Below are 22,385 nucleotides of genomic sequence, written 5' to 3' on the forward strand. Positions count from 1 at the left end.
ATGTCATTTAACATATGTGCAATCTGTGTATAATTTTATGGACAGTTATATAAATAATTGTAAATCAAATTGACAGCGTATAATTGAAGATATATATGTTAGATACTCAATCTGAAGAGAAATCATAAATTCATTTAAAGATGCCGTGAAATGATGTCATAAAAGCTATTAATAAAAGCCTTGAATTTTAGATTTGAATTATTATATTTGGTAAGAGGTTATAGAAAATGTATTATAAATATTAGTCAGTTAAATATTAGTTATATGATATAGTAGTTATATTAGTTATATTTTACATATTACATAGATTACTTACTTTGGTTTGTTGATATTTAGGCCTTCATTTGCGATATACTCATTAATATGAAAACGAAATAGAATATTTCAACAAATTTAAAGCTCGTAAAAGTTAATGCTAAGAGTATCTACTACATTTGTCATAAATTTATTCTACTAGAGATGACCTTACCAGCGCCTTAAAGAGCATTATTCAGGCCAGGCGAATAATAATTTTAAGTCATTTTTCCTTTGTAAAGTCTCTTGCTATGGATTATATGCTTGTATGTTGCTTCAGGAGAAGTTAATTATCTATATATATATGATATTTTTTATAGAAAATAGTTTTATATATCATTGGAAGATAAAATATTTTAATATTTTTATTAGCTTATTTATTATATCTTTGTAGGATGAATCTGTTATGTCGATATAAATCATATCCTCTGTTGTATAGTTTTCAATAAGAATTAGAAGCGTCCCGAAGAGGCGTATCTCGTGTTTTATTGGACAAGAAAAATTGACATGAACACTGTTCACACAATCTTGAGATTTTTACTGATATTTATCACATTAATGTTAATAGTGTATATATATATATATATATATATATATATATATATATATATATATATATATATATATATATATATATATATATATATATATATATATATATATATAAATATATAAGTAACATATACAATACAAAATATGCAGTAACAAATATCTAATTTTATTTTCAAAAATAACAGAAAATCCTATGTCACCTATTATGGTATAACCATCAGCGTTGGTATTGATACACTTTTTCATGATATTCGTGTAATAACTCTAACATGTACTTCATTTCTTCTTAGTATAACACTATCTTCGTCTTCAAACTGGGAATTTTTATTTAAGTCATATGATGTCTAAATGGCGACTTTGCAGCACTCAGTATGAACAGTAGTATGTGGAAACAAATGACCAATATACAGAATACATATACCTAATTTCATATGAAAAAACTGAATCAGAGCATCTTATGAACAAAATATTTAGAAAGCTGTTTTTTAATGAAAATTCACACTTAATGTATGTATTCCAAACAACATAGATGTTTTGGTACAATAATGACACAATATTTCGTTGGAAACTATTCAGAAACACTATGAATCTAGGCTTCGAAGAATTGCAGCAGTTTGAAAGGCAAATTGTAGTCAATACCTTATTAATAAATAAATATTTTGTATATGTCAGGTGTTCATATTATTTAGGCCATTTGCTGTATATCTGCTGTAAGTTTTTATTAACGAGTAATTTATTAAATAAAGAGGACAACGAGAAAACCGAAAAGTATTTTACATTGTAATTTAGAAAATGTAATAATAAAATGATCATAATAAATAATTTATATAACAATTCTGTATATTTTTCCATCAATATGTATTCAGGAGCACGAAACAACATTTGATGTATGTAAATTGTTAGGTTCTCTACAATGTCAGCAACATCAAAATTTCAATATATTTAAATATGCTGCTAATAACGAGTTGCTCCAATTTGAAGATCTTAGCCTTCGTATATCTGTTTATCTTGACGGCAATCAGTTTTGTACGTAGGATTAGCAAGTTAAACCAAGAGAGGCAACCTGTTCTGATGAAGATACCGGTCCAAATACACCTGTACCATGTCCGAAATCTTTCAGAAAGCGAACATAAAAAATCCGGATCGAAAAAATGTCGTCAGGAAGCGAAACGGTAATCGACTCGATTAACTACATCCCAGAGGCGTAGTAAAGTTTAATATTATTTCAATTGTTTACATAGTCTAATATTTTATCTTTTATTAATACCCGTTTTCAAAAATAATATAGTATATAGTAGCAAATATTTTTACTGAATGTATTTCGACAAAATCGATCTAGTATTGGTGCAGTTTTGTCTCAGGTGAGTTCCGGTAAATTCGGATGTATTCTGAAATGGTCTTTCTTGGTTACTCACGTATTAGTAGGCCGAATACTTGAATTTCTACAGGCTGGGATTTAAATAATTAAAAGTATTATTGAAAATTATCCTTTGATTTAGATTTCCGATATTTAGTAGTGACAATTTCGATAGTTAAAACGTATAGGTAAGCTGACCTGGAAGCATAAGGTTTTAGCGGATGATGAAATATTAGTAGCACTCGACGGAATATAGAAGTAAACCTCACTCACGTCAATCACATTTATGTGTTTTTGCTCAGAATGGCCTATTTTTTAAATCAACTGAATTGTTTGATTATAAACAAATATTATTTGCAAAATATATCCATCATAGTAATGATTTCTTACTATTTCCAGTGACTGTATTCTAATTTATTTTCTGTGTATTACTATTTAATATTCATATCTAAAATCATATACGTTAGGTACTTCTTTATCCAAGTATTGATAAAGGTTTTTAGTAACTTCTAAATATGAACATGAATTTTCAAATATGAAAGTCAAATTTGATTTTTTTTAATGATAGAAACTACTTGAACCTTAAGTCATGTATATTTATCATCGACTACAAATTTAGGGGCAAGTTTTTAGTGTTTTCTCACTATCTTAAGCATTATCAGATTACCTGTATTTTGACGATTCTGATAATATGGCCATATAGTGCGAAAGGAACGAGGTTCAACCATTGATACATTCACGAACTTTTTGAGCAGTACTGAGTATACTCAATACTGTGTGGCGGGTAAGCCATGCTGCATCGATCTAGTTAAGTGATAATCAGAAGGCGCTATCGAGGTCTGGTAACTACGCTGGGTGTAGTGGAACTTCCTATTCGAACTGCCTCAGTATATATTTCACAACACTGTGCTAAGCTGCATATGGCTGAGCTTTGGCATGCAATGCATGACTGTGTGTATATTATTGCCTATGCTATGCTAAAGAGTTTAAAAATTCTTTAGAGCTGGTTTTTTTGCAATTATTGCAACTTATTGCGTTCATACGTTTTGAGTCGTCCAGACGGTTCTTTGTCACTGAGATCAAAATCACCATCTTTCAAACTTTAAATTCAAAATCGCCAATTGTGTTATAATCATTATCATCATTATCATCCCAAACCTAGAGTGGCATTCGAAATGGATTGTTGATTACCTATATCGCAGGTCGCTGGCTATATAAATATGTATTATAAATTATTTTATTTGTATAATATTTTAGAAACATATATAAAATTAATTGGGAAATACATAGTGATGTATTAATTCTGTACTTCACTTGCTTGTGTACTAATGCAAGTACAACAGAACTGCAGTAATAAATGAAAAAAAAGTATATCTAATGATCTAATGTAAGATGTAATTAATAATATTTATATATATATATATATATATATATATATATATATATATATATATATATATATATATATATAAACAACTATTCATTCATATATATATATATATATATATATATATATATATATATATATATATATATATATATATACATACAATAATATAAACAACTATTCATATAATTCACTTTGATTGAAATAATGATGCTACGCCACTGCGGGGGGTCTCATGGAACTCTGAATGTGGGCCAGTGGGCCTCGAGATCTCGCTGTCTATGAGGTTTGTTCAATTTTTTCGGATTCTTTGCAATATATTGACAGTAAAATGCCGGAAAGAACCAACCCGATACTTTCCGTAGAACGCTCAGCCACAGTAATTATCGCATACGTACCGTGGTATAGTTTTAATTTTAATTCCACTATGAAACCATACCAGATTGCAGTGTCGCTTTAGAATTCACCGTTATTCTATTGTTTTCCTTCGTATCACTATAATTTAATGATGACAATAGACGATTTATCTTGGTCATGTGTTTCTTTTGTAGTCATTTTACAATTTCGTTGGACCTATAATATTGAGTTTAATACAGCGTATTTATGAAACGTGTTAAATGTACACGAATTTACTACTTTATGTAGCATAACGAAATAATTTTAGCTCTACTTCTTAAATTTAATAATTAATAAATTAATAGAAAATCGATAAGGAATATTAACGTTTTAATAAATTAATTATATTATTATGATGTTTTTGGCTATAATATACCAACATATGATATGACATCCTTTCATGATAGATATAAAGAGACGTCGGAGTATGTATATGCAGATGTCATATTATTAGGTTTTCAATTTTATTATGGATTATTACTATTACCAGACAAACTCAAAACAAAATTTTGAAAATAAATAATTACGATGCAATAAAATACCATTTGCAAGTTTTACTCAGTATTTTTAACCACCTACTACTACTGAGTTCTTTGTTGATAAAAACGTATGTATGTTGGCTTTGTGATTCATGAGAGTATTTCTAGTTAGTTTCTAGTTAATAGAAAGAGTTTAGAAAAGACGAATTGGATTATAAAATCCAGCAATATGACAAAGGAAGGTTTCTGATTACTACTAATAATGCATACGCACTAAAATTCTAAACAGAGATAGTACTTTGCAGTATTTCACTACGCGTCATCTGATGTCCAGATAATGCGCTCCGGAATAACATTTGATCGATATCATATAGTCTGAGTGGTACACAGACTTATTTATAATCTTAAGAACCGTAGCATTGAACTATAGACATTTAATAAAACATTAGGCATGTAATATGATATATCAGAGTTAGTATTTAGTATAATTTATATTATTGGTAAATTTTAACCGTTCTTTATGCATAAAGAATAATATAAACTCAGAAAATTATTGAATTGTACAAAAACCCTGAAACCATCAAAACAACTCCAATATTGAATGATTAATTGCGCTAATACTTATATTCATATTAATTAATGTAAGGCCCTAGTACCACGAAATTCTAAAATTTTTAGGGTGTATTAAGTTAATTTTACGTGTCATATAAAATAATATTGTACTACATATATGGCAATAAAAACCTAAATCGTATTGCTTATTTATATTTATTAATTAATCAAATAAATCGATTTGAAAATTAAATTGATTGTTAGATCTTGTATTTATTGCATATAGAAATTGACGTGGCTGGTCACGACATCTTAGCTAACAAGATTACGGTACACTGCAAAAAGTCAAGTTAATGTAGCCAATAAAATTAATTGACATCAAGCGTATAAAAAGCCTAGGAGAGTAACTTTCTTATATCATATATATTTCTTTCTCAACCACTATTCTCATCCCATTAAATCTAATCTTATTCACAATGAAATAACCTTTATCATGACGAAACGTCTCAGTTGGCATTTTTATTTTCCTCTTCAAGCTAATGTCCTGCAGCTATAGGACATCTTGGCGTATAAAGAATGCGGAATTGTTGATATCGGTAATCTGACTACTTGTACGTTTCGTTGTACAGGTGTTTCAATATAAGTAATGAGTTAATGTTTTAAAAATATATTACAACAAAATTTAAAACTTTTTGTAGCAGGCTTAAAATATTATTGCTTTTATTTCAATGATTCGCAAGGAAAATTCGTTTAAAATTCATTATATTGTAGACAACTTTTATCCATTGTTAGATATGTCAGCTCTTGTCCAGTAAAAATAATAATTTTATATTATTTATAATTAATTTTACTGAAATGCCTTACCCAAACAGTCTAGCTAGAGATTTATAATTTTTTACGTATAACTTACGATACATTCACAAGATAAAAGTAAAAAAGACAGGGTTAGATGAACCAGATTTGGGGTATTCGGATTATACTTTTTAAGTTTTCATGGGAGAGTTTGGTACATTCTACGATTTCTTGTACATTTGAAATATTGACGAAGAATTTTTTTTGCATTAAAAATACAGTTTTCTTCAAATGCCCTTCTATTTCTAGAAAATTTTGTTCCACTATCTTTTTCATAAACGGTAAGGTTTAAATGCAAGACAAAGAGCTGATCTGTCAAAAATTGCCGCTATACAAAATAAAGTTGTACACAAGAACTTAAAAAACCATTGAAGTGATGCCACCTGAACTGAAAGCGAGATACTTTAAAGTAGATTGCGTTGTCTGGATGTTGTTAACATTAAATATTAAGCGTAATGTTACTTCAGCAATTAAAAGTCGATATTTTATGACAATTTATTATATAATATATGGCATCAAAGAGTGTGAGCTGATAAAATCAAGTCTAATAAGTAACATTACTCATAGCAATTCATTAAATTCAAGCTAGGATTGGCCGAAAAATGTCTAAATTTTATGATCAGACATTTATATCCCATTATGAATGTATTAGATCTTATGCTATTCGGTCGAAAAATTCAAGCTTTAACAAATAAAGTTCTACCTCCTTCGCTATATACCCCAGTTAAGCTTATTTTGATTGAAGCAGAATATTATTTTTGGGATATGCTTTTATTCTGTTTATTCATATTTAAAAATATCAATATTTGGTACATTTCTAACGTTAAAAAAAGACTTTTGTGGGTTGGCATTAATAAACCTGAATGTACGACATTTTAAATAAGATATGTATTCATGTTATTGAAATAACAACATATGTGCAATAAAAATAAATCTTTATTCATATCATATTTTTATTTTCAAAAACCATTTTGAAAAAAATTGATACAGTAAATATTTAACAAATTATTTTTCGTCATTTTCTATAATTTTCGAAACCGTTTGACAGCCGAACCATGCTGCAATCGTATATTCTTCACAACTCTTCCAACGTTGTTCTTCTTGCAACAATTGTGTTGCCGAGTCGTGGATGTACATCTGAACATGGTTCATTTAGTTTTAGTAGCTCGTAATACACCAAATCTTGCTGATATGCAAAACAAGATTTTAGGGCCATGGATATTTCGCTTCTGTGTTGATGTGTACGGTTCTCCTGGACTAGTGTCCAGCTGTTCAGCACATTTTTATTGAATGTGGTTGCCTGGAATTAGTTGATTTATTAACCGTTATACTCTTTGAAATTTATTTGAGAATTACATCCAATCAGGCTTGTAATTCATTTGTCTTGGATTTTCTTGGTCTTGCAGATTTTCAGATCGATCCGTCATTAACTTCAACCTCAACTTCCAAATTGTTGACACTAACTGAAAATTTGAATATGGTGGAGCAGCATCAGCATAAATTCACAGATTTCTTCATATCAGACATCAAGTAATGATTGTCTTAAATACGATCTTATGTATTCTATGATTAGCATCTCAATAATACTAAATGAAAAACCGCTTATGTATGGAAATGTTAAAATTATCGAATTTAACAGTTAGTTTAAGATAACAGTTGGTTACATAGATACATTTTTGCCAATATATATCGCTGATCAAAACACATGCAAGCAATTAATATATCTTAGTGTTAATTAATATAGTGTTATTTATATCACTTTATGAAAGGTTGAATTTTATTTTATGTTAAATACTTCAAACAAGTGTTTTAATTTAAGCGAATTTAATATCTGGCGGTTTGCTGGCAATTGATTTTAATTATATTTCCTTTGTACGGGTTATTGACAGATTCTATCTAATTTCGTATCGGTTAAATATGGTACAATCACCTTTACATAAAATTCTTAATTAAAGTCTCAACAGGCGTACGGATACGTTATTGTGCTTCCTTCGAGCCAGCTCGATCACCGGTTCTGCACGCTAACTTCCTGTTTTGCCATCAGCGCCTCTTGCGAATTCCATCGACGGTGGCCACTCCTATTTACTTCAATTAAGATTGTTTCTCCCACATGCAGAAAAAGCCACCTGCTAATTTTCTGCAGATAATCGTAACAGAAGCTGTATCTTGTACACTTCCTTTCTCTTGGCTTTTTTGCTATTTATAAATATTACTTTATTATATTATATTAAATTAGATATCAGGTTTAAGATATGAGTTAATTAATATGACCGTGAAAGAAGCAATAATATGACTTTGCGTTGTTCTAATTTGATATAAGCTTAGTAAAAATAGTGTCCATGTTGAGAATTGTGTATTAGATTATGTAACTTTTCAACATTGCATCTGATATTCTTATTCATTCATTAACTGAGCTTTGATTCTTATTGTGTAATTCTGTTGAAATAAAAACTTATCTGCCAACGCCACTAGTGGAAAGTCGAATCAAAGCTACATATATTATCTCTTGCTGTGGAATATTGGACCTAAACTTTCATATTTTTACCTTTAGTGTCAAATTAGTACACTTAGGTCAAGAATTGAAAGCAAAAAACTGTTTTTATTTAAGTAAGAATTGCAGATGAATTGATTTTGCAACGTGACAACATTCAGTCTTGCAAATCTTTTTGAAATTTACCACTAATCCATCCGCCATATTCCCCCGACATTGTTCCTACTATTTATTGGTTTGGCTAACTTTTGGCGAAGATTTCAACTCAGAATGCCGCACTGTGTGACATGATATATGGTATAAGGACAAAATTTGTTATAATAAAAATAAAAGCAGCAATTTTAATTATGTAAATGTTTTTAATAATTTATAATAATGTGTGACCTAATAAAATTGATGATGATGAAGCGGCCATGTCTCAAAAAGTAAATTATCTAAAAAAAATTAATGTATATAAATTGGTTAAAAGAAAAACCTGCAAATTATTTGCAGTTTGTTTAATATTCGCTAGAGGGCACAGCAGCCGAAGGGTCGCGATCTATTACAAAATATTGTGTTGGTGTTTTGTTTTTTAAAGAATTTCAAAAATATCTGTATTTACAAAGAGTTAAAAAAAAACATATTTTTCCAACTATAAATTAATACAATACAACTATCCCAAACAGTTGTTTTAAGTATGTAATAAGTAAGGTTTGATGTCAAGATATTGACTGAATATTGATAATGTAATATTGAATAATATTTTATTGATTGAACCCGATTAGTTCCTCATACCACGTGTAAAGCAAATTATAGCTTCTCTAAAGTCCTGTCCGCCTGCGTGTCTTCTTTTTGTTTTAATAATAGCCTCTTCAAAAAGAATTCAGGTCTTCTTCTCCGATTTAAACTGGAATTTGGTAGGTCTCTATCCAAAGATGGTGTTTCTTGTAAATTACTAAATCACCTGCGAGAACGACATACTTTTTCATATTTAGTCACCGTTCTTAAGCCAAACGGTAATACAATTCATTATTTTATCTTAAAATCTTTGATGGTTCTTCAACATTAAGAGACTGACAATCTTTTTTCATATACCGACTGATTTCGATGAACCTATGGAGTTTCTAATCAAACGTCTATAAATCTTTATTTTTTAATGTAATATCCGCCGCTAATAAAACTCTGTTTATCGCCCACACCAATTCATTTTTTTTGTAAATACTAGATTAGTTTATGAATAGTATATTGAAAAGTCTTGGATGTGATGCAAATGGATTTTTTCGAATTCAAACAAAATTTTAAATGCTGGAAGATTTACACAAATTTGGCTAGATATTTCTAAACAGTAAAAAACTTAAAAGAATTTCGCGGTAAGTTTATAACAGTATGAAGTACTTACCAACTTGAAAATAAGTCATCTCTATATTATGTAAAGACTACCACATTTAATTTAATTTGGTGGTTCTTGGCTGATGTTGACATGTCAAAGTTTAAAAGCGTTGCTAAACAAAAACGCGGCCAACCAAAATAAAGTGATGTTTTTTTGTTATTTAGTTTAGTATTTAGACAAATATTCTGCCCAACAATTTAATAAAAATACCAAAATTTAAAATTAGAAATTTTATATATCACACTATGTGTCGAATGAAAGATGTAGAGATGATAGCTAATCATATACAATACTTTCACTAAAATAGGTTGTACCAATTGTTCTGTTAATGCTCCAAAATTACACAAACGCTTATTTGTACATTCCATATTTCTTTCATTAGCACTTATTTAAGCCTTTAACATGAAATGCTATAAATTGAGTATATAAGCTTTTTACAAATTAAGAATCTAATATGGTGTGTTGTATTGGTTTTTTACCTTATCATTACTTATTTAATACCATATTATTAAACGAATTTGGTAATAGAAAGATGATATACAATCAAAGTATATTTGTTAATTATATTTATATTCGATTTTAATGCATCATACATACTAATGCATATATACTTATTATAGGATAAATAGAGAACCTAGTCCCTGTAATTATAAAAATGATAGGCCTACATTATTTCGTAATACAAGTTATTGACAACTCGATGCAACATATAATACCATAATTATCTTTTACAGGATGTGGGTAATTTTCTTTCAAATACGATGATTAAAAATTTCAACAGCCAAATGTTCAGAAATTTTATTTTTTTATTATAAACCAAATTATGGTTCATAGAATTTTATAATTTTAACAGTTTTAAACACGTATTGTTTACTTTTTATAATGATTGATTTATTCAGTGTACAAAGACGCTAATAATGAAAACCGAAAAGTACAAAATTGTATTTTGGACATTCATTACGTTTGTTGTTTGATTTGAATAAATTTGTGATCGAAGTCGAGTCGCGTCAAGGCGTTTTATGACTGGTGATGAAAGGTGTACTCGTAAGAAAATTAACTGGCAAAGAAAAGTGTACTACTACTACAGACTCATGAGTAATAAGTCAACGGTTAGTCCGGGAGACTAACATTAACACAGAAGGGAAATATTCATGGCCATAATAAAGTCTTCCTATATATACGGTGGGATCAGCAAAGTAGTGTACTACAAGTCTACATATCGACGTCAGTTAAACAAATGTAATGATGTGTTGTTGCAAAAACTTTTTGTTCTTAGTCTACTCACTAGATATAAGCTATATGTTTGAGATTGATCTGCATGGCTTGGCGACCCACGATTTTAAAATAATAAAGAATTATCGAGAATGATTCAATTGCTGTAAATCAACATCTTTATTTCGACACGATATCGCAATGTTACTAGAAAATGTGGGAAATCTTTTCACTGATATAAATTGTATCAATTTGTCTTAATAAATTCCGTTTTAAAGCTAAAAATGGTCAGAACACATGCAAGAACTTAAAAATTCTCGTTTATAAATTATACCGATGATCCATGATTTATGATTGAGCAGCATATCTTTTTAAAAATTCAATAGTCGTAAATCATGTAATATTTTTCTTTTGAGAAATTCAACTAGCCACTAGAAAAATGGAAAATCATAGTGTCAAATGAAGGTCAATTTTCTGAAGCATAACTGTAATAAATAAATCGCAATTTACAGTAGACTAAGTTGTGTAAAACGGTATGTTGTAACTCATCTAAGTTACTGTTATGTTTATAGCTACTATATTTCGTACTATTGATATCAATAATAATGAATTAAATATCAACTAATTAAATTATAGTAACCTTTTGTTCATATTGTTTATGATGTAAAATTCTTTGAGCTTGAGACAAACACACTTTCTACTTTATGATAGATCACGGGGAGAGGCAGAAAACAAGAAAACAAAAAAAGCTTTTATTTTTTCGTATTTATTATATATTTTATGCGTAAAATGTATTAGTATTTTTTTACTGATAAACATATTTACATTTCTTAACTTCGTTTAAAATAAATTGCTGTCCAAAGAAGCTCGAAGCTCTACAAAGAATAATATACTTGATCCAATATCCTGTTTCAAAAATGTAACCGATAAAATCAAAACGAAACTATCAATGTTATTGAACTTGATTTTCGTGGTCGACCAATTCGGCCATCAAGCTTTTTTTTCGTTAATTCTGTTTTGGTAGTTATCGAATTTGCCGCTCTTTTTACTGTTATGTTTAGTTGGGTAGACCCGAATATATATTGTATAAATTACAAATAAAATAATTTCCCGCGTGTACAACGAAGATTCTCCATTTCGTTTTTGTGAGAATGTAAATTACGACAGTTGTTACGCTAACGGTTTTATTTGACTTTCTACATATTTAGCGAGAACCATTTCTTCGATTCTTCGTTATATCACGGTTGTCGAGTGGTTAAACGACTCATAAAAAAGGAGATCAAACGAGATAGAGATGAATGAGAATAGTTCTTCTAGATATATTTTGCTATATATAATGTTTCATTGATTACATGCTATTGGGTATATTGAAAGTGGAATGGACTTTGTTTTGGATTTTTAAGAACTGTAAATGCGTTTTGAGTCATCTATAATACCCTGGATAACTAGCGTTATAACACGTTGGGCACTTTTTTAACATTATTCATTTTAAATCTCTGTCGGTCAATATTCTATGTTTCTTTGTATTTTATTGTGTCATTAATATAACAGGTCAATTGAAAAGCCCCAGCCTGACGTATAAAGACTAGAATTAAATCCATACGTTTTTTAGTTAGCCCTAACCCTTAAAATATGCCTGTACAAATTTGACAGCTGTCGGGTTATTAGTTTGTGAATTATAGCATTTTGAGTGAAGTGAACTTCTGTTATTGTGAAAAAAATGGATACAAAGGAATTTCGCGTGTCGATAAAATATTGATTTTTGAAGGGAAAAAATACAGTTGAAGCAAAAACTTGGCTTGATGCCGAGTTTCCGGATACTGCCCCAGGAAAATCAACCATCAGGGATTGGTATGCTAACTTTAGACGTGGTGAAATGAGCACCGAAGACGGTGTACTCAGTGGATGCCCAATAGATGTTACCGGCGAAAACATTTAAAAATCCACAAAATGATTTTGAATGACCGTAAATTGAAATTTAATGAGACACTCTAAAGATATTAACTGAACATGTACATCATATCATTCACGAATATTTGAGTATGAGAAAGCTCTGTGCAAACTGGGTGCCGTGCGAGCTCACTTTTGATCAAAAACAACGACGAGTTGATGATTGTTGATGATTCGGAGCAGTGTTTGTATATGATCAAGTGTAAAAAATCCGAATTTTTGTATCGATATGTGACAATGGATGAAACATGGCTTTATCATTTCAGACTCAAGTTCAATCGGCAGTCATCTGAGTGGACTGCACACGATGAACCCGCTCCAAAGCGTGGGAAAACGCAAAAGTCGGCTGGCAAGGTTATGGCGTCTGTATTTTGGGATGCGCATAGAATAATTTTCACTAACTACCCTGAAAAATGACGGACCATCAACAGCGACTATTACATAACGTTATTGGACCAATTGAAGGACGAAATCGTCGAAAAACGTCTGCATTGAAAAAAAAGAAAGTACTACTTCATGTACTGTTAAATGAATTGGGCTTAGAATTGATTCCTCATTCACCATGTTCTCCAGATCTGGCCCGCAGCGACTATTTCCTGTTCTCAGATCTTAAAAGAATGCTCGCTGGGAAGAATTCTCGTCGAATGAAGAGGTGATCGTCGAAACTGAGGCCTATTTTGAAGCAAAGGACAAATCGTACTACAGAAATAGTATCGAAAAGTTGGAGGGTCGCTATAATCAGTATATCGCCCTTGAAGAGATTTATTTTGAACTAAAAAAAACTAATTTTGCCAAAAAAATATGTTTTACTATGGTAGGCCGGGGACTTTTCAATTAACCTGTTATAAATAATATATTTGCACCCTACTTCCAGGGATTTATATTACTTTCCTTATTTAATGCAGGTAAAATTATTGCTGAAAGGCATCGAGTAATGTTAGTAATTTGTAATGAACATATTTCTGCTACAAAATCATATGATATTTTAGAAATTACAGTTCAGAAAGAATCTTAAGTACGGGAAGTTTGGAAGCTTAAGCAGAACAAAACCTTCATTTGAGGTCTTTTGAGGAAATTGATAGCTATTGTTATTAAAAGCACGCATACTGAAATGAAATGAACACTACTTAAACCGAGATGGGACAATGACGTATGTATAAGGTGACTTCAAGCATTTTTATCAGCGACGTCTGTTGGCTAAAATGTGTAAACCAGCATAATCTAAGAGTTAAATCCGATAATTTTGACATTTATATAAAATAACCTATATAAAATAGTCTACATAAAATAATAATTTTAGTATTATTTTTCATTTAGTATTATAGAGTTATTGAGTGTGTACAAACACTAATGATGATACCCTAAAATTAAATTTTTATCACTCATTATTTCTGTTGTTTTAATTCAATTATTTTTACAACAGATTAAATGACGTATTGTAGCAAAAAAAGACCAGCAATATCTTGAATGCTCGTTGCAAGAGTTGTGAAGTATACTATGTTGCATCTCGAATGAGAAGTTCTAGCACTTCTTCAGATTGAAACTGCACGACTTGCACCAAACACCTAATAATATTGCAAGCTCATTTTGGATATCTTCTAAGCAGAAAGGCTTCCTTTTTATGAAGAATATTCGATACTAAACTGTTAAAATATATTTTATTTCTTGATAGGGACATTGAAAGGGCATTTATGAAAAATACTTACGCAAACTTTTATTAAATTTGAAATTCTTAAATTTACAAAAAGTATCAAAATTATTTCACAGTTCTGAATTTCATGAATAAATATCTTACTTCAAATAGCATAATCTTCATAATTATTTTAATAATTGTTACAATTTTAATTTTTAGAGTTAATCATAATTTATTTTTAAAAGCTTATTGCTGTCGGATTTGGTGACCGTAAAAATTACTTCGGATGTAATTAGTTTAAACATGTGTTTCATGAACACACCGTGCTGTATCAATTGTCTCGCTTTCATAAACACATGTCATGAAAACTATTCAATAAAAAAGATGAAGAAAAAAACATTACACCGAAATCGTTATTAAGAAGTAAAAGTCGTAAAAGTTCATAAGCTCTACGACGCTTGTGATTTCATTAATATGAGGAGATGGTATTTTCGGTGAGAAGCTAAAAATGATCGGCACATTTATCGCATATCTAGTGGTGTTCAATAATAATTCCTTACATTCACTTAATGAATAAATACGCGTATGTGTATTGTTTATAAAATTGAATTTGATTGATCTCTACGTGTTATATATTTACTTGTATACGAAGGTAGACTGAAAATTAATGCTGTATCTGCTAATATCTGCCTTTAGAGAAGGCGACTTAAAAAATAAGAAAAGGGAATAAGCCAATATTAAAGCAAATTTCTCGTACTCTAAGATCATATATTTTAATTATGTTATTTTTTAACATAGTCACTATTTTGGAACATTTTTTTTGTATACTATTTCATTCATTGTAAACATTTTTGTGGCAATTTTGAGGTAATTTTCGTTTCTAAGATTTATTTGTTATTATTGTTATCCTCATTTTGTCATTGTAGGTTTAAAGACGGTCACGTCACTAAAGCTCTACTGAGGTTAAAGGCATATAGATGCTTCTTAATCTTTTCTATGAGAGTATCTCTTTGTACATATTTTAACATATCGCAGCGATAGCTATACTAATTGATGTATATTACTAGAATATTATAAAATGGTTTGTGATATATTATTGGATTATTCTCCGGCCATTATCATAGTTTTGCGATTGTTATTGTCTTGTCTTGTATTGTAGCACTGTTTGGAAACATACTAACTATTAGGTCAACAATTACTGGGTTAACACCACGAAAATTTTATTACTTATTCATTTACCATCAGAGCTAAAGAATTTTAAAATAGCTCTAACGTGTGTGGGCTACTGAATATACACTGAGTGTGCTCAGCGCATATAAACCTTGTAACCTAGTCATTGATTCACACCATCTTGTTAAGAGTGACTGAGTACTATCGTACTGTAAATTTTATCCCTAGGACGTACTTTTCTACATGATTATATTTATTTTTCACTAAATAAATGTTTTATATTATAGAAGATGAAGATTGGAATGGAGAACCAGCAGATGCTTCTATTTATCTGATGCAAGAGAATCATGTAACTTTACCAAGACCTTTCCGAAATGCGGACCGAGAAAATTCTAGACAGGAACGAGAAAAATCACCTGAATCTGCTCAACGTTTTAGCAGGTAAATCACTTTATTATATATTATCTATACTAAATTTTAAAGCAAATATTAAATTGATATTTTTATTTGAATTTTTATAGGTATTCACACGATGATTTGAAATACACTAAGTCTTTAGACGAAGACTATCGAAAGTCGAATAACGTATCGAAGTATTCAGAAAAGTCAACCTCCAAGTTTTCCGATAACAAATACACTCAAAAACAGAAATCATCGACCAGAGATAGGGACATTAAAGATGACTACAGAGATTCTGAAAGAGACATTGCTAAAGAAAACTTCCGAAAGTCTCTAGAAAGGGAACTTTCCAATAGAAATGGGAATAAATATCTGTCAAACTCAGAGAAGTACTATGCTGAAGAACACAAGAAAGATCGATATTATTACAATGAGAGGGAGAAAGATGGACGTTATGGCGGCGAGAGGAGAAAAAATGACAAGGATAAATCTCTACAATATTTCGAGGACGATGGCTTCGATGAAAATTATAGGTAATTTGTCTATAAATTAGAAATTTGGTAGTTGATTTTTGACTTTTTTATATCCCATTATATACTTTTACTTTTTAAACAGAAACTGTGTATAATTATACCAAAATCGTATTCTTGGGTTATTTATTGAGAAAGTTTATTTAATTTTGCCGAGAGTTATGTTCTTTAATACAGTTAGCAGCATAATTACAGTCTGTCCAATAATTGTTTTTATGCCACAATTATGACATCGATTATTGCTTCAATGTTTAAAACAATTTTATACCAAATATACATAACCAAGGAAAGAAGCTAATTTAGCAACTACAGGTATACTAGCTAACCCAACAGATGTTGTCTGAGTTGTGAATATTCAATGTGAATATTACTGGAATAAATAATTTAAAAACATATTTTAAAAATATAATAATTATTGTAATGATTTGTGATGCACTACTAAATTCTAGTAGAATATGTTGTTCATAGCAACTTCAGTTAGCTTTTGGTGACCTTACATCTTGAAATGTGATGCTTGTCTAAGGAATCCACAGACTAGGTAATTTTGAAATCTTGAATGTTTCTTATTTGGAATAGTTTATGGCTAGACGTCGTTGAGCACCTTCAATCCATCTTTTGTGACCTTGAAACTCCAACTACAACTTTTGTCCGAATTCTACTTAACTACACCAAGGAATGTTTTTAAGTAACTGCGGAATGATTCTCAATCTATTACCAACCTGAATTCTTTTCTTGATAAATTGATTCTCATTAATTGAATGAATACATAAAAGAATAGCCTCATCAGATCATATCTCCCCGGAATCATACCGACGAGTTACGAAATATGAAAAGGTTTAAACCACAAAACACATAAAGCGATACTAAGAATTTTTATCTATTGTCGTATAAACGCCCCGGTATAAAAATATTATAGTATTATGAACATATTTTAAATCATTATATATAACAAATATCAATAAACATTGAATATTTTTGGAATTTCCAATATACATTTGCGGTAGAAAATAGATTTAAAATACTGTAATTCATTATCATTGCCTGTAATATGGTAAATTATAATTTAACCCTGTAAACTTAATAAATACCTGCAAACCATGAAGAATTAATTGACTTTCAAATGCCTGACAAAGACATTGTAACATTAATGGTGTGGTTAAAATTATTTAATTTATTTATTTATTGCCACAATACTCTAGGTATAATATGTTAGAAACTAATTTCAATTTTGTCTTAGATCTCGAAATAATTCGACTGATTTTGATAAAGATCGTCCTCCACGTGCATTCTCTTACGAGGAAGAAGTGTTCTTCGAGAATCCACGACAGTATCCCGTACCCAAGGCTCGACAGAAAGTTTTCGACGAAGCGGGAAGAAATTACGAACTAGATAAAGAATCTAGAGATTCACGAACCAGAACCAATCAAAATGATGCTAGGTTCTACGAATCTAAATCGCTTCAGCGGTAAGTTATTGCGTACAAGTTTATTCGATCGGAGATAATGCACGTGTATATGTTTTTAGCAATAGAGAGTTCGAGAGAAATTATGATGCGGACCCTAAGGAAGATTATCGATATGAATCGAATAAGGAATATTATGACAATACAACAAGTTCCATAAATCGTAGACATCCACAATTTAGACAAAGATCACCAACTGCTGTCGATGAGTCTAAGGTATTTAAATAAGTTATAAAATTGATAGGGATAAGAATACATACTTTTAAAACTATTTGATTTTGTCCGAAAAGTTTTAAACTTATTGACTAGATGTTGACTGACGACACTGTCATTTAGGACTGATTGTAAAGTAAATATCTTCCATACTCTAAATACTTAATCTGGACAAAATTCAATTAGATACTGGTATACAGATTTTTTTTTGGAATAACGATTATGGTAAAAGTCGCATATAGGTGTCACATATCTGCCACCCGAAGAAACGACTAAAAGGTTCTGCGAGGTTATTTTGTGTCAGCAACAGCTTTTAGTTGTGATTGGCAGCTTTCATTTTATTTTATATATTAGATTTACTTTAGTGATCGTTTGAATAGCAATATTGCTATTCCAATGTTTATTATTGTGTGTTCAAAGTTCAACAGCCCATGGTTAAGGATATTTTCAGTAAATTCAATTGGTACTTGAAAGCCTTTAACATCTGATCGTACATTAAAAAGAAACATTTTCCATTTTTTTGAATGCATCCGTATAAACCGTTCTTTTTCTAAACACTTAAAAATGGATATATGACTTTTTTGTGTTATAACAAATATAAAAATTTTAGCTCAAGAGTATAATTTCAAATTGAAAAATAGTAAAATGTTAATTCTTTAACATATCTAATATGATATAAATAACATTTCGTTCATTAACCATGAATGAAAATTTTTTGCATTTAGATAATAAGATTTATTATGAACATATGTCTAATTTTTTGTTAAAAACTAATTTGCTATTCGTTTATTGTTATGGACATAAATATGATTCAATACAATACATTTTATTCAAAGATCAACATTTCAATGTAATATTTTCAAAATACATTGAAAATCACTATAACAGGTTAATTTAAAAGTCCCCGACCTGACACATAGATGGCACTACTAGGATTAAATTCATATGATTTTTAGTTAGCCTTAACCCTCAAAAGATGCGTGTACAAATTTGACAGCTGTCGGATCATTAGTTTGTGAATTATAGCATTTTGAGGGAAGCAACGTTTGTTATTGGTAAAAAATGGATAAAAAGGAATTTCGCGTGTTGAAGTATATTGCTTTTTGAAGGGAAAAATATATTTGAAGCAAAAACTTGGCTTGATGCCGAGTGTCTGGAAACTTGACCCAGGAAAATCAATCATCAAGGATTGGTATGCTAAGTTTAGACGTGTGGTGAAATGAGCATCGAAGACGGTGAATTCAGTGGACGCCCAATAGATGTTGTTACCGGCGAAAACATTTAAAAAATCCGCAAAATGATTTTGAATGACTGTAAATTGAAATTGAATGAGACACTCTAAAGATATTAACTGAACGTGTACATGATATCATTCACGAATATTTGGGTATGAGAAAGCTCTGTGAAAAGTAGGTGCCGTGCGAGCTCACTTTTGACCAAAAACAACGACGAGTTGATAATTCGGAGCAGTGTTTGAAGACGATCAAGCGTAATAAACCCAAGTTTTAGCGTCGACATGTGACAATGGATATGGATGAAAGATGGCTCCATCATTTCACTTACTTCACTTTCACCGTCCAATCGACAGTCATCCGAGTGGACTGCACACGTTGAACCCGTTCCAAAACGCAACAGTGGGCTGGCAAGGTTATGGCGTCTGTATTTTGGGATGCGCATGGAATAATTTTTATTGGCTATCTTGAAAAAGGAAGGACTATCAACAGCGACTATTACATAGCGTTATTGGACCGCTTGAAGGATGAAATCGTCGGAAAACCGCCGCATTTGAAGAAAATAAAAGTGGTGCTTCACCAAGACAATGCACCGTATTAGTATCCATGAATTGGGCTTCGAATTACTACCTCATTCACCATATTCTCCAGATCTGGCTCCCAGCGACTATTTCCTATTCTCAGATCACAAAAGAATGCTCGATGGGAAGAAATTTTCGTGAATGAAGAGGTGATCACTGAAACTGAAGCTTATTTTGAAGCAGAGGACAAATCGTACTACAAAAATGGTACCGAAAATTTGGAGGGTCGCTATAATTAGTGTACCACCCTTGAAGCGATTTATGTTGAATAAAAAGAATTAATTTTGTTTTTACTATGGTGGACTGGGGATTTTTCAATTGACCTGTTATACTTATATTTATTGTAGAATTTGTATGTTTAGCAAATATGTATAATTCTGCATTACCTCAATTAAATCATTTGAAATAGGGATATATTCAACTGATTAATCTATATTATATATTTGAATTATTTATTTCCGAAACAAATAACTGAACATTAAAACATTATATTTAGATTTAGAGAGGCATCTTTTTAATTTCGTCTTTTTTTCTATGCTTTATATAGATAGTCGGAAGGCCTCTTAGCTTTCAAGAGTTTATGAATAATAAATAATAATAACCCAATGCACAGAACCAAAAAAATTCTTTTATTTAATGTATGTCTATTGTACAACGATTCAAATAGATCACGGTTAGAGATAATATGAGCAATTTCAGTCCGCCTTTGATGACCTTACAATCTGGAACACGACTCTGTTCTGTCTAGACTCTAGTAAATTATGTTGAGAGATGATTTGAATAACTGCAAAAGAATGGGAGATGTCTTATTTTATTGATATGTTAGTCATACTATGAAGAAGTTTTGATTTTTCCAAATGGCATTACATCTTGAACTCTAGTGTGTATGCCTAAACTTATTTAGGGAGAAAAATTTCCAATTTCTAAAGGGATTTTATTTGTTATGTTGAAAGGCATATTGTGCTATGATGAATGTAAAGTTTAAAAACGATAGCTGCGAAATGATGGTGAACAATTAATAGTCTATATGATATTGGCTGATCTTCAGCCAATATCATATATTACCTTAGAATATTGAAGTTCTAAGACAATAAATAGGGAATATGCGTAAATATAATGGGGATCGCATTTGAGGCATTTCAGTCACCCGACAACGTGCGATATGATAAAATGACTGTGAAGACCAATAGTCAAGATGGGCAGTGCATTTATTTTTAATTCACAATGAAAACTAGTAGCTAGTTAATAAATATTGTCTATTTCATATTTCAATATTATAAAATATAATTTTCTATATTGATATATTTATATTCAAAAAACATGGATGTATTTATGAATGATACTATTTCTTATATGTGTATACCGTAATTGTATATAAATTTGTTATTTTAACTTCTCCAGATACCTTTACAGGCCCCGAAAGATCGATTCATCGATGCAAAAGAAAAGTTTTTGCTAATGGAGAAAGAGAGACAAGATGAAGAGCGTAGGCGTCCAGAACCCCCCATATCTCCAACTATCCTAAAAGATAGAATCCGCTTTCTTAAAAGACATCAGAGTATGGCTTATCCATCTAAGGAACATATAAGAGATAATTATGATGACAGGTAATAATTTTTAAAATAGGACCCCTGTTTTAAGGGGTAACAATCTATATAACAGGTCTTGTGCCTTGTTCGGTTGCCAAGTTGAATGTCTTGAACTTATAATCGCCTCTATTTTTAGCGACTTAGTGGGATTAAGTATGCTCCATAGCAGGGATCAGAATCAGAACAATTAACCATCGAAATCTCTAGCTATATCTCTATATCTCAAAAAAGTTTTATTTAGATTCATTTAATATAAGGCTAGGCCATTAAATGGATTAATGTGGATTAGCTTTCGCACTTTACGCGATTTTTGTTTTAAGTGGTCGTTATAAAATTTCCGGGAAATATATTGTCAAATATCCGAAAAGAGATTATGGCAATCATAAAAATTAGATCACAAGAGGCTCCCGGAGGAAAACGTGACGAAAAGAGTTAGTTATGGAGCAACGGATATACGATATTATAAGCCATTTGTCACTTAGTACGCAGCACTAAGAAGAAGTACTTAAGATTACAAGTACCAGAAGTACTTAATTACTAGGCTTTTTTGTCAATATTTCCATACAAGCACGTCTATTCTAGCTATGAGACTTTGATAGTGCGAAAATGTGACACCAAAACTTGATACATGATATAAAAAATAAGGCTTTTGAAAATGAAGGTCGAGTATTACAAAATTCTGTTC

The 22,385-nt window shown here is 30.4% G+C and overlaps 1 protein-coding gene across 2 annotated transcripts in view; it reads left to right on the forward strand.

The window, feature by feature from the left end:
• The window catches only part of LOC143193136 (uncharacterized), a 153,016-nt gene that overhangs the window by 126,626 nt on the left and 4,005 nt on the right, over positions 1-22,385 (forward strand). Inside the window, exons 8-12 of one of the 2 annotated variants that reach the window (XM_076399118.1) lie at positions 15,982-16,135; positions 16,216-16,626; positions 17,861-18,088; positions 18,148-18,301; positions 21,513-21,718. In XM_076399118.1, coding sequence (XP_076255233.1) covers positions 15,982-16,135; positions 16,216-16,626; positions 17,861-18,088; positions 18,148-18,301; positions 21,513-21,718 — 1,153 coding nt within the window. The remainder of the gene's footprint in view (positions 1-15,981; positions 16,136-16,215; positions 16,627-17,860; positions 18,089-18,147; positions 18,302-21,512; positions 21,719-22,385) is intronic. The other variant, XM_076399120.1, reaches the window with a different exon arrangement.

This window comes from Rhynchophorus ferrugineus, unplaced genomic scaffold, assembly GCF_030347505.1.
Source record: "Rhynchophorus ferrugineus isolate W39M unplaced genomic scaffold, kcgeb_rfMv2 rfM3, whole genome shotgun sequence".
Classification (NCBI taxonomy): Eukaryota; Metazoa; Arthropoda; class Insecta; order Coleoptera; family Curculionidae; genus Rhynchophorus; species Rhynchophorus ferrugineus.